Source organism: Penicillium alfredii (assembly GCF_028826965.1).
Source record: "Penicillium alfredii strain IBT 34128 chromosome Unknown utg000001l_segment0_segment0, whole genome shotgun sequence".
Classification (NCBI taxonomy): Eukaryota; Fungi; Ascomycota; class Eurotiomycetes; order Eurotiales; family Aspergillaceae; genus Penicillium; species Penicillium alfredii.
This window is the reverse complement of record NW_026622698.1, coordinates 1,099,090-1,112,532: the sequence shown is the minus strand read 5'-3', so window position 1 is coordinate 1,112,532 and position 13,443 is coordinate 1,099,090. Positions and strand designations below refer to the sequence as shown.

The 13,443-nt window shown below is 55.2% G+C and overlaps 4 protein-coding genes across 4 annotated transcripts; 2 read left to right on the top strand and 2 right to left on the bottom strand.

Moving 5' to 3' along the window:
* Positions 1-325: 325 nt before the first annotated feature.
* NUU61_000400 (anaphase promoting complex subunit 1) lies at positions 326-6,590 on the top strand (the record flags this gene model as incomplete). Its single annotated transcript, XM_056650984.1, is given in 2 exon segments — positions 326-2,837; positions 2,857-6,590. The coding sequence occupies 2 exon segments, from the start codon at positions 326-328 to the stop codon at positions 6,588-6,590; spliced, it is 6,246 nt and encodes a 2,081-aa protein (XP_056515834.1).
* A 356-nt stretch (positions 6,591-6,946) lies between these two features.
* On the bottom strand, positions 6,947-8,347 carry NUU61_000399 (RPAP1 family protein; the record flags this gene model as incomplete). Its single annotated transcript, XM_056650983.1, has 1 exon — positions 6,947-8,347. The coding sequence occupies one exon, from the start codon at positions 8,345-8,347 to the stop codon at positions 6,947-6,949; it is 1,401 nt and encodes a 466-aa protein (XP_056515833.1).
* A 945-nt stretch (positions 8,348-9,292) lies between these two features.
* NUU61_000398 (uncharacterized protein) lies at positions 9,293-11,466 on the top strand (the record flags this gene model as incomplete). Its single annotated transcript, XM_056650982.1, has 2 exons — positions 9,293-10,956; positions 11,016-11,466. 2 exons carry the CDS (start codon positions 9,293-9,295, stop codon positions 11,464-11,466), a joined length of 2,115 nt encoding a protein of 704 aa, XP_056515832.1.
* A 420-nt stretch (positions 11,467-11,886) lies between these two features.
* On the bottom strand, positions 11,887-13,378 carry NUU61_000397 (uncharacterized protein; the record flags this gene model as incomplete). Its single annotated transcript, XM_056650981.1, has 3 exons — positions 11,887-12,322; positions 12,467-12,909; positions 13,181-13,378. 3 exons carry the CDS (start codon positions 13,376-13,378, stop codon positions 11,887-11,889), a joined length of 1,077 nt encoding a protein of 358 aa, XP_056515831.1.
* Positions 13,379-13,443: the final 65 nt, after the last annotated feature.

Here is a 13,443-nt window from a genome sequence, read left to right as displayed (position 1 = left end):
ATGACTTTTGATCATAGAAGATGAGCTGCTTGCTAGCAGAATCAAAAGTCGAGAGCAAAAAGCGACAGCGCGAGAGGTGTAGTTGCGGGAGAAGTCGAGAAGCGGAAGAGAAGTTGTTTTGGTCGGCGAAGCAAGCGGTTCCAAGTCCGCGTTCCTGCGCGTCTCCAATTCCAACCTTCGACGCTCGACATGCCTCTTGAGCGCTGCACCCTTGATTGAGCTTCGTTAACGATGATACCGGAAATGCCTGATTCAACTGCTTGGTCCGCCAGAAGCTTGTTTGTGACGGCGCATTACGATCACTACGGTTGTTAAACAGCCCACCATGGCGTTCGCTCGTTCTCTCGGCCTCCACGAACCCTCGGCCGTGTCCTATTTGGTTGCAGAGGGCATTCTACCTCCCGATCCATCAAAAACCCAGTACAAATGGAGGACCTGTGTTGACGAAAGTGGGTTGACCGGCCCCGTGGACGATGAGCTGGTGTGGACGAAGCATTGCGTGGTATGGTCCCGCGCAGGGATGGTAAAGAGAGTGTTCCGGTTGGATCCCGAGAAAGAGGAGATTCGATACGCTTTATTCACGCAATTTGCGGCGGGGAATATCAAGAAATCTAACCAAACTACGGGGAATACAGTTCCCAATCGATCCCGGGCCACAACCACAGTGACTGGTGCACGCGGCACTGAAAGCCAGAGAAATGGGGGCTCGTCGACACTGGAAAGCCCGGGCTCGACATTGGACTTGCATGGAGATGCGCAGGTTGCTGTGGTTGCACCTCAGCAGCCGAGCGAGAGACTTTCGAGGGCTCTGGTCGTGGTCCTCAAGTCGCAGGCCCATATCTTCTTCGTTGCGGGGAACAGCCATACGATCCCCCTTCCTTTCGAGGTGGAATCAGTTTTCGCCACTCCTCAGGGTCTTCTCTTTCAAAGAAAGGGTTTGGAGGAAATCGAGGCACTCGAAAACCCAAGCGCACCTCCCAATTCATTCATGACTGCTCCGTTATTCGATCCCCGAGCATCTCAATCATTAGATATTCCACCAGCACCCAGCAAAACCACCCAACCATCATTGAAATTGTCGTCTGCGCAAGGCACTAGCTCAGGTACCGATCTCCCTCGGGTCTTCTCCCTAATCGATCCTCATTCAGAGATGGGTTTGGTGGTGACTTCCCAACCCTCGCGGTGGTTGCAACGCAGCGTCAGCAGCATCAAGAGGAGTCCACCTGGGCTAGAGGTGCTGGACCCAGCGGATGACATCGTGTATGTTTCTTCCAAAGATGAGCTCTCGAGCTTGGGCGCATCTCCGATGAATGCACATTTGATCCTGGTGGTCACCATTAACACAACAACTGGACTCTATACAATATGGGCTGCACGGTACAAGAGCGACCAAACGGGAAGCTCAATGAGAGAAAAGGCCAGACGAGAAACGGGAGGCACTCGATCGAACCGAAGAAGCTCGTACTTCGGAATGGCAACTGGCGCAACCACACCTGCCGCACGCCCTTCGGCCAGAGAAAGCTTTGGGCCCTGGACGGAAAACTGGAACTCTCAACAACCCGAGACTCAAACCGATGCCGAAGAAGACTTAGCCTCGAGAGTAGCGCAAGATTTCGGCGATGTCGGTGTTCCTCTCAAGACGTCGAGGCGGGTCAGCTCATTGCTTGCTCGGACAGATCTCGCAACGAGCCAAGATCGCATCACGTTTTCAGATCTTGCCACGGGCAGTCAGTCAAGCACCGCGCTCCCAGGCGGAGGCAGACAGTCTTTGGGAGGCGCAAGCACCCGTGGAAGCTTTGGCTTCAACCCACGAGCCTCACTTCCCCCCGCAACGGGCTCGGTTTACAGTGTCGCGGGTAGTTTCGTGGATGCCCCGGTGGATAGAGTTCTCGAAGGACTCAACAGTGATATCCTATCTGAAGGGGTTGAGAAAACTTCTCTTCGGGAATCAACCTCCGGATTGCCAGAGGAGCTCATTTTATCCAAGATAGAAAGCTTTTCCTCCAGGTTCTCTGGGAGTTTTCACTCGTCCACACAGCAGACACGGCCGCACCGATTGAGTGTTTCTACGCTTTCTTCTGTCGACTCTGGAAACGCACAGAACGGAAAAGCCGCCTCAGTGGCCGTCTGCATCGTCGACCAAGATTCACGAAACATGATCATAGTGAACCTGAAAGCAGATCGTGCGGCAGTGTCGAAAAACAGAGGGACCAAGAAGGCCAAACCCTCGGATCGCCCATTTCTAGTCCATGCAACAGGGATCCAGCATGTCCCAAATGTCTGGGACGCTCGCACAGTCATCGACGGAGAAACATCGCGAATTCTCACATTGACTGTGGCGGAAAATGGACAACGTGAGTTATCATTGCAAACGCTATGGGGGAGCCCGACAAAGGTTGAGATCCCTGTTCCTCTGCAATTGTATGAACCCCATGGGGTGTCTGCCAGCAAAATCGTGGGTCGTTCGAGAGAAAGTGGTGTCAACCGGGTCATGGCAGACCCCGACCTCGTTTTCACGGAATTCGATCATGGCTGCTCGAGAGGAAAGATTGACTTGGTGGATACCGAGAAACAGCGGCACAGGCTTCAAATTCAAATGGAGCCCCGCAACGACTTGGTGAAAAAAATACTCAGGATATGCAGATTCTCCCTGCGAGACTTCGAGAAAGCCGGTGATGGGATGCTCCTGGCATGGTGGGAAATAATGAAATGGCTTCGGGGCAAGGAAGACATCGGGAACGATTTGGAATGGACAGCTATGGTTGTCGCATTGTTCTCTCTAGCCATTCCTTTTATTCCTCAACCTCAGCCCCAGACACCGGCCAAGCGAGCCCGCCGTAAGAAGGGTCTTCTTAGGTCGAGCAGTGGGGGTTTTCGTTGATCTGGAAAGCTGGGAGGCCATGCTTGATTTGGAATCTGGCGCCTCCGGCGTCGCCGCGCCGTGGATGATGGGCAGTTCCTGGGGATGGATTGTTGAACAGGATGCGATTGAGGATTTGGAAGCACGAGATGCGTCTCGGACGCCAAAGGCCGAACATCCCAATGCAACCCGATCCACGTATCGTTCCAACTCATACGTGCTTCGATGCATTTCGCAGAGCCGTGAGTTTTTGCAGAGCTCACAGGGTGCCAGAGCCTCCGGCCACAAAGGCTACCTCCCTATCTCGGATGCCTTTTCCGAGAACACAAGATGCACTGCACTCTGTACTGTACTGGTTGGCTTGCACCTCCTCCGTGAAGAGCAGAAGCTCTCCACCTGTGACTCCGAAGAGTCTCAGAGACCCTTGGGTCTTCTTGCCCCTATCCTCGCCCAGCTTGGCGGCTGGCTGGGGTGGCAGTCCTGGAAATGGACCGAAGATGCCTACTTTGGCATCGAAATGGCCAGCATGGAACGCTGGCAGTTTGAAGACACTCAAATATCCAACCTCGATGTCCCCGCAGAACCTTTTGCGCCTCCATCAATTTTCGCTTTCCTCATTGACGCTGCTCGTCAAACCCCATCTCCGTTTCCTACCCTCCTTGATATCGTGGCTACAACGGACCGGGTGCCCAGAAAGGGACAGATGTGGCGACAATGCTTCAATATCACGCCCAGGACATTAGCGCTGAATGGCTTTCTTTCCGAAGTGCACCGCGTGTCGACTCCTCTCGAGAAGATCAAGCTTTTACACCGCTGGGGGCTGACCAAAAGCATCATCGACACCTTCCCTGAAGGCGTGAGTGAACCGCTGTATGAAGCAGTAATGCAATGCCAGATTGATGCTTCAACCGCCTGGAATGCAACGCTTCTGGAGCTGATCGACCGAGAGGATCTCTACATGTCGATGAACCCCATTCATACCCAAACATTTGCGGCACCCCAGCAGTCTGTGCTCTCCCATGATGCTCTACGAGATTTCCATTTCATCAGCAGCTCGGCGTTGGACATTGACACCATCAATGCTTTCGAGGCTTCCGCAGAGGCTGACCGGTTCTCCGTGACTCGGCTGATCTTCCGGGAGGACAAGCGTTTCTTAGAAGCGGCGCGGCTGCTTAATCAGTCCAAAGCACCCGTGGCAGAATGCATCCCGGAGCCAGATTGGGGTGACTCGGAACTATTGGAGGCGCAAAAAGAGCTTGTGCAGCTTGTGACGGTGCGGACGTTGTCTACCCCCGCCGGCCGCGCCATGATCTCGTTTAGCGGCCGGCTCCCTTTGCTGACGGAGAAGCTGCCGATTCCATCTTTCTCACTGCAATGCGTGATGAAACCATCTAATGTCACCATCAGCGCCGAGAGATCCGCATTCACTGAAGAAAAGGTTTGCTGGGCGTTTTTCCACAACGGTGTATCCACTGGTCTGGCGATCTCGAAGGCATCCAAAGGAATAGATACTTCCTGGATCCTGTTCAACAAACCTCACGACCTCACGAACCGACACGCCGGGTTCCTGTTGGCCCTGGGTCTAAATGGCCATCTTAAGTCACTGGCTAAGTGGGTTGCCTTCAAGTATCTCACCCCCAAGCATACCATGACATCCATTGGCCTCCTGCTTGGTCTCGCTGCGTCGTATTTGGGTACTATGGATACGCTAATCACACGCTTGCTATCGGTGCATGTCACAAGGATGCTGCCACTGGGCGCAGCTGAACTGAATCTGTCGCCTTTGACCCAAACTGCGGGCATCATGGGCATTGGGCTACTTTATTGTGGCTCTCAGCATCGGCGTATGAGCGAGGTCATGCTGTCGGAAATAGAAAATACCGAGCAGGATGAGCAGGCGCCATCACAGGAGGACCTTCGTGACGAAGGATATCGTCTGGCTGCGGGGTTTGCGTTGGGCTTCATTAACTTGGCCAAAGGCGATGATCTACGGGGGTTGCGTGACATGCATCTTGTCGAACGACTACTGGCAATCGCAGTTGGTACAAAGAACGTGGATCTTTCGCACGTGCTCGACCGAGCCACGGCGGGTGCAACGATTGCCCTGACTATAATCTTCATGAAAACCAACGACGCGGTTCTGGCGCAGAAGATCGATATCCCGGACACCACCATGCGCTTTGATTACGTGCGACCAGACCTCTTCCTCCTGCGGACGCTGGCGCGGCATGTTATTATGTGGGACAGCATCAACCCCAGTCCTGAATGGATTAGCCAGAGCCTCCCGGAGGTGTACCGGCCGCGATCACGTCTCACGGATGTGCGCTATCTGCGCAGCGAAGATATGCCATTCTTCAATATCATTGCTGGTCTCTGTTTCGCCCTGGGTCTCCGCTATGCTGGCTCCGGTCAGCTGCAGGCGCGCGATCTACTGGTGTTTTACCTTGACCAGTTCATTCGCATCTCGCGGCTGCCAGTACGCAACTACGATGCCAGGCTAGCGCGTAACTCGGTCCGGAACTGCCAGGATGTTGTGGCCTTGTCCACTGCCGCGGTCATGGCCGGGACGGGCGACATAGTCCTGTTCCGGCGTCTGCGCTCACACCATGGCCGAATCGATGCTGACACGCCATATGGAAGCCACATGGCGGGTCATATGGCCATCGGGATGTTATTCCTGGGTGGAGGGAGCTACACAGTGGGCACATCTGACCTTGCAGTGGCCTCGCTCCTCTGCGCATTCTACCCCATCTTCCCAACCACCGTCCTAGACAATAAATGCCACCTCCAAGCGTTCCGGCATCTATGGGCCCTCGCCGTCGAGCCACGCTGTCTTGTCCCGCGTGACCTTGATACCCGTCGACCAATTTCCATTCCCATCACTGTCACCTCTCGCGACGGCTCCACTCAGACCGTTACCGCCCCTTGTCTTCTCCCGAATCTCTGCGGCGTCGCACGCGTCGAGGTCCGCGGCCCAGACCACTGGCCCCTTGTTCTTGATTTCAGCCAGAATGATGCCCTTCTTGACAAGTTCCGGCACGGCGATTCCTCTGTCTACCTCCGTCGCAAAGCAACCTACAGTCCATCCGGCTCCTCGACCTCCCTCTTCGCCTCCACCCTCACCGGTCTCAGCGACGCCCAGGATATCCTCCCATCCACCAGCGCTGCCGGGCCCAACCCCGCGAAGGGCCTTCCACCCTCTGCATGGCCCACTCGCGCCGCCCTACTCTCCGGGTCTGCGTCTGCCACGACCACTCCATCGCAGAGCCCATGGGACTGGGTCTTTCACCTCTCATCACTGCAAGGTCTTGACATCCGCGAACGCTCCCTCGTTCTGCCCTCTTCATTCCCAGCTCGCTCCCCACGCATTACCACCGATCTGCCCTCCGCGCCCCCCTGGCTGCGCACCTCAGCTGTCGACTCACGTCTCGCTCTGTCTCATACCGTCCGCAATATCGTCCAGTCTGCCCGTGGCCGCGGCGCAGATCCGGATGAAGTTCGCGATCGTGTCTGGCAGCTGCAGCTCCTGTTTGACTGGCTTGATCGCACGCAGCCTGATGACGACCGTGACGACCGCCCAGGCTCATCCCAGTCTCAGACATCCCCCAACGTGGCTGCTGCGTCAGGGTTGTGGTTGCGGAGAGACTTTATCGAGGAAGCTAGGTGGCAGATCTGGGGTGTGCAGATTGGGGATCGCGTTGAAGGGGAGAGCAACGTTGTTTCTCTTTAAGATCGTGGAATCAGAGAAGAAGGATGCATATGGAACAAGGTTGTCTTCGAGGTTGTTCATATTCTTTCTACCTGCGTATCATAGACTCAGTTATCCCATCCTGTATCCAGTTCTTGTGGTGCCTGAAAGACCTGGACTGTATTGTATGAAAACACGAGATGATAATAAATCGAGTCATTTACTCTCTAGTTCCATTGTGGACTGATCAAGTCATATCAACACGCCTTCTTTTGTAGAGCATCAACCATATCTTGCATAACCAAAAGGGTGGTTAAATGGGGTGACCCAGACATTCATCCCTAACGCCAGAGATGCAGACATCGAAAATCACATACACACGCGACTATAAGCTCCAACTATTGCGAGCGAATCTGGTTCTCCTTCAGTAGCCCACGATCCCCACCACCGCCCTTCTGCCACAGCCAGACACCCTCAACCGCCCATGCTGCGGCACTCGCATGACGTCCGATGCCCGAAGCCGCCGGTGCAGTCGAACCCGCATCCGCTCCAGCACCTTCGTTCTCTGGGGCTGGAGTCTGATTCGTGCCCAGGCTTTGGCCAGCTGACCCATCCGCCTCCGCCAGCATGGTAGCCACGACGCCTTCTTTTTCGATGACATACCACAACCCCTCGGACAGTTGCCCGCCACGGTCTCCAAACTCGGCCCGGCCTAAACGAAACAGAATTCGACCCATTACCTGCCATGCAATACAGCGCTGGGCAGGGAAGGAGGAGCGGGAGAGAATAGCTAGTTCCGGGATTGTGTACCCCGCCGCCTGGGGGTCGTCACCGTGATGGTGGAGGCCCAAGGTGGTCGGGAGGGAGAGAGAGGTGGAGGGGGCGAGAATCGTGCCGCGCAGGGAGAACCGAATCGCGGACGGTGCGACTGAGATGGCACTGCTAGCGGGGTGGTAGGCCGATGTAGAGTCCGGGTCTTCGGGGTCGGTCGACGGGGGTTGGAGCCAGGACAGTGCGGCTGGATCGTGGGCGATCTCTGGGAAGTAATGTGATTGAAGATCGGATAAGAAGGAGGGAGATGAGGGGTCAAGAGTGGGCATGGATTGTTTCGGTTGAGGGAAGTGGAAGGCTTCGAGGAGGGCGGGGTCCAACGAGGGGCGCTCAGAGGCAGGATGAAGATCTTGTGGGGGCTCGGTTGGTGCGAGGTCATCCTTTCCGGAGGCAGGTTGTTTTTCAGAAATCTGGGGCTGGATTTGTGTGGGTTTTGTTTTTGATGTCGAGCCTGACACAGAGGACTCTGGGATGTCGAAGGAGACTGATTTTTTTGGCTTAGACGGTTCTTTCGATGTTGGTGCCGGGGGCTCTTTGCCGCTGATCGTCTCGTCCTCATCGATTCTTGCTCGTCGGAGGAAACTCTGAAGCAGCCCCGGATCCATCGCTGCCATCAGCTCCTCCCGCTCCTGTTCAATCTGCGCATCCGACATGGATGCCAGCTGGCGGCGATTCTCCTCGTCGATAGTCTTCTTGTCATCCTGGGCGGGTGATGCAGGACTTGGGTCTGCTGGAGCCGACTGGTTTGCTCGCCTCTGCTTGAAGGAGGACGGTTTGTTGCGCCGACGATGCGGGGGGAAGCCGGTTGTGGACGCTGAGGGAGTGGGTGGTTTGGGAGCGGACAGGGTGGCGGACGGGGTGCGTTCTTGGATTTCACCGATGAGGGAGAATGGAGATGATATTTGTTCCTCGGACGGCCCTGAGGGCTCATCTAAGTCCAGGACGAAGCGCTCGCCGCGGAAAGCCATATCGACATCACCGTGGAGGAGCAGAAAGCAAGTTATGTCAGCACTGCGGCTTAAAAAAGCTCACAAAGCGCTAGCTACATTGGGCTAGTGTCTGCAGCGGATACACTAACCCCAAACAGGAAATCGTGCTTGGGCTCGGGAGTATACAGCTGCGGGCAGATAGAAGAGCGTTTCAGGGTAGTATGTCCAGGGATAAGGGTAGGGTAATGGGATTCGGAATTCGATCATAAATATCCAGTTACATCACTCTTGATATGCACATTAGATCCTCTCTTTCTTAAATACCACCGAGTGTCTTATAGTAAGTTACCTCCAACTAGTATGTATACAGTAGGTACTTGCGTACTATCTCGGCAAACACACCCCTCCAAGTCGAAAAGAACAACCTTGGAGCTATTTCAACTCGAATCGATGCAAGACCCAGTACTTTGAGAACTCTTTGCTCCCCATCCATTGTCCGGCATTATTGTCCAATATTCCAAGCTCTTTCGTCCCATACTAGCCCTTCAATGCTCCCAGCACATAGATGGGTTCGCAGAAACTGGACATATCAATCTCGCGTCGTAGCTGGGGTAGACAAGGCCATGTAGTAATTCCCCTTTCTTCGTCTTTTTTTTTCTCTTTTCCCTGACTTCCAATCCCTTTCCTTTTCTCCCCTTCTCTTTTCCTTCTTCCCGTAGCCCTCTTTATCACACTCTTTTTTTGTTCTTCTTCTACTTCCCGTCCCGTCTTTTTCTTTTCTTTTTTGTTTTCCCATCTCCACCCACTCGCCCCGGGCATCTCCTGTCTCATTCCACTTTTTTTTGTGTTCCCATTCCCACCCGGCCTGCCCGAACGTGATACCAACTTGTCTGTGCCGACCGCAGTGTGAACAACATCCATATTAGCTCCCCATCTCGATCTTATCTCTATAGCTCTCTCTTCATCGATTCGTCATTTGCCACCATGTCCACGGATCCCACTGTGGTGGGTGTGCCCAAAGATGAAGGGCCACCCGTCGCCGACACCAAACCGGACGGTTCCAACGCCCGACGTGCCTCCGGAACTGCCAGACGGTCGCGTCGCAAGAAGGAAGACGACCCCACCGATTCTAAGCCTCCCAAGAAAGATAAAGATACCAAGGAAAAAGAGAAGCCTGCTCGAGCTCCGCGTCGACCTCGAGAAAAATCTACAACCAACGCTGCCTCGCGCAAGAAGCCCAAGCTGGAGCAGACCGGTGATGAAGCTGCAACGAGCGGTGCTGCTCCGGCAGACCCCCGAAGTGCTCCCCAGGTACCTGCAGAACCTACTCCTCAACCAGCTCCATCGTCCTACCCACAGACCTCCCACCTTCCTCCCTCTACCGCCCCAGGAGCTGCGTATCCCCTCTCCCACGCGTTTCCACCACGCCCGCACTCCCAACCTCCACCGCCGCAGCCACCCCCGAGGACCAGTGGACAAAACTTCGATCCCATCCGATCTGCTTTCGGCACGGCATCGCCGGCGCCGGCCTACAGCCCTCCCGCTCGCCCGTCGTCGCCGCGAAATGGCTATCGCGCCAGTGCGTCGCCTGCGATCTCCAGTATCATTGATCCGCCCGCCCAAGGCTTGCAACCGGTGTACACCCCTCTCCCGCGCTCTTCCTCTGGCCATGTATCTGCGGTCTCTTCACCGGCACCGCCTGCGATAGTGCCCACACCGACACACCCATCCTTAGCACCCTCGCCCCTGCCTGCGTCGCCCCCCCATGGGACCGTCCACACTCCGCAACCGCTGCCGCCCTCCAGTCATTATACCCCCTTCACTCCCTCGGAGCAGCGACCGCCACCTCCCCAACCGCCTCATGTCGAACCATCTCCACAAGCAGTACAACCGCCCCAACCCCCGCAGCTTGATCGTCCTGCCCAGGCTCTCCTGCCGCAGCGGGCGCCTCAACAACCGTCTGATGCGATGGAGGTCGACTCGACAGAGCAGTCAACGCCCTGCACCAAAAAAGAGAAAAACGCTGCCACTGCACCGTCGTCGAAAGCCCCATCTCCCAAGCCTCCTCGCGCCACCAAGGAAGCTCCACCACTGCCCCAAGGGTCTGGCCTCATAACCAACGCACTGTTTGGGATGGACGATTCCGCCAAGTCGCCTGATTCGCGCAGCACACCGAACATTGTTGTCCATATCCCTTTGCAAAAAGGCAACCAGATTGTCAACTTTGCGCGCCTGGCGGAAGAACGATATGGGTTTGCCGCCTTGCATCCACGTCTGGCTGCCCACAAAGAGCGCCTGGCCCGCGTGGCGGCCGCGGGGGCGGCATTGGAGCGCAATGACAAGGGTCCCAAGGGAATCTCTGCTGGCGAAAGTGCCGATGAAGATTTGAGTCTCGATGTCGATCGCGATAGCGATATGGAAGGTGACGTTACCATGGCCGGCACAGGCACCGGTACCAATGGTGCGCCTTCCGAGGCTAGTGATGGGAAGCGAAAGCGGCGCAAGAAGGTCGAGGAATATGACCGCGATGATCCATTTGTCGACGACAGTGAAATGGCTTGGCAAGAGGGTGCCGCCGCAAGCAAAGATGGCTTCTTTGTGTATAGCGGACCGTTGGTGCCCGAGGGCGAGAAGGTCCAGGTGGAACGGTATGTCATTTTATCAATTTTCTTTTTGGGTTGACTACGATATGCTGATGGTTTTGAAGTGCCGATGGAACAATCAAGCGCGGCCGTGGCCGTGGCCGTGGAACAGGACGGGGAAGGTCCTTGGCTTCACACCCACATGTCCCGATTGCTGCCGCCGTGCCCATCTCCCAGGACACTGGTCTGCCGCTTCGTGGACCGGGATCGCGGGGTGGTACGTCGCGCCGGCCACGAACTACCAAGAAAGCTGAGCAGCAGGATAAACAAGGCAACGAACGCAATGGCACCACGGCGTCCGCATCTCACGAAGGCCGCGGCGGCCGGGGCAGCAGTGGGGCGGGCAACGGGTCTGGCCGTGGTGGGAGCAATGCCAGCACTCGGGGTGGGAAATCGTCTGCATCGTCTATGATGTCGATGATGGACTTAGCACCTGCGCCGTCATCGAGTCCGAATATTGCTGCTGCGCCGCCGGGTCCCAGCCCGTCAGCCGGTGCCGAGCTGGTTATGAAGTAAACTGTTTTGCTGGTTTGTGGTGTGTTGCACGGTGTTTGAGGGTTTCTTGAATGGTTTGCGGCGTCGATGAGTCGGGCAGACGGAATTCCCGACAGTGTTGCTGCTCATAAGTCTGGCTTACTGGGTTCGTCCGGGGTTCACGGGTTCATTTTAGTTGCTTTTCCAGCCCATATGAGTTGGTTTGTATGCAAACTGCGTCAGTAGGTATTATACATGATTTAAATTACATATAATATCTTTCGGTCCGATCAACCTGGATGAAGTGATTAGCTGTTATACTCTAACAAGGTGGGTCGAACATAGATGGATGTATAGGAATTTGTAGGAATTAGTGTACATACCTCCCGATATATCCATATCCAAGACCGTAAATGTCCCTTCTTCCCTGCTCAATAAAATATTACATATAAGGGTATCATCTCAACGCCGATTCTCCTGCCTCCACTGAATACCATGCGTCACCGTAATCGAGTACGGATCCGAGTCGTCGCCACTATTCTCGCGATCTCGCGAGAAGCCATGCGGAGGCTCCGCAGGCGAGTGCGCCGTAAGGCGAGCCTCGTCATCGTCGACGCACAGATGCGGCGCTTTGGTGTCGCCTTGCCCATAGCGGCTGAGCCGGTGCAGTGCGTTGCTGTTCTGCGTGCCCTCGCTGTTCCCGTAGCCATATCGGTGTCGCGATCCCACGGATTTCAGTGAGCGAAAGGCCATCCGCAGGAATGGCTGCAGCGTTGGCAGGCACGAGCAGATGATGCCCACGGCGGGTTCCACTGTTGACCACATGTATACGTAGCCCATTACCCAGGTGATGTCCAGGTCGGTTTTTAACTTGCTCATGTAGTAGATTCGAATGATACTTGCGATGCAGACACTGTTATGATGTGTGTTTTGCTGGTTAGTATGTTGTTGCCACTTGGTCCCGAGGGTTTCCCAAAGACATATAAATATAGAAAGCCTCTGGGGAAACCAGGCATAGGAAGCAGGATAGGATGGTACGTACAATCCACCGAGAGCAAAGATCCCCGACACAATGATCTTCTGGGTCCGGGGCATTTGGAGCTTCCACACAATCGGCATGGGCATCGCCAGGATCAGCAGGTCGGTGAACACGTTGGCCGACGAGGTCCCGATGTAGTAGCCGAAGAGATTGATGATGCACTTCCCGCCCTTGGGATCGATGTACTGCGTCCAGAAATACGACAGTGGTTGACACGCGCACGAGAACGCAATCACGCCGCCGACACCCCAGCCAATGCTCATAAAGAGGTTGGCCCAGATCATCCAGTTCATGCCGAAGAGCCGCCGGTACAACAGCAGGATTGAGCACTTGATCGTTGAGATGAGTGGCAGGTAGATGTAAATGAAGGCCACGAGGATCTTTGCCGGGGAAATCGGATCAGCCACTTGTGGACGCAGAGTGTTGATGCGTTCACATGGTTCGTTCTCTCACCTTCTCCATTCCCACCACATCTTCCACCGTGCCGGCCCAGACATGCTTACCGAGACCGAAGCTGGTACCTGTTTGGACATGAAGGTGTCAGGGCGTTGTTTCTTCCAAGGTGAGATTGAGTTCTGTAAGACTGATTGTGCCAGGGTCATGTTGTGTTTCTTACCTACAATGGTCGAGACAAGCAGAGCCACAAGTGGGATCTATGCAACATCGTCTCTGTCAGTCATGCTGGTCGGAAACAACGAAGAACTCCGAGGAACTCACAATGGAGATGGCCATCAGCCAGTCGTCTAGACCGAGCCCCGTTTTCTGGATACACAGTCGTGACACAAATCGAAGACACACGACAACGACTGCCAGGATAAACATCGCGATACACACGCCATCAATCCTGCTAACTTGACTGTCACGCAAGTCGATGCCCGGCGGCGGCGGGCCAAAGATCAGCTCGACACCCGTCATGGTGCTGAGTGGGTGATGGCCAGCACAATATCCCAAGAGAACAATAGGAGGAGGAAGAAGAAGAA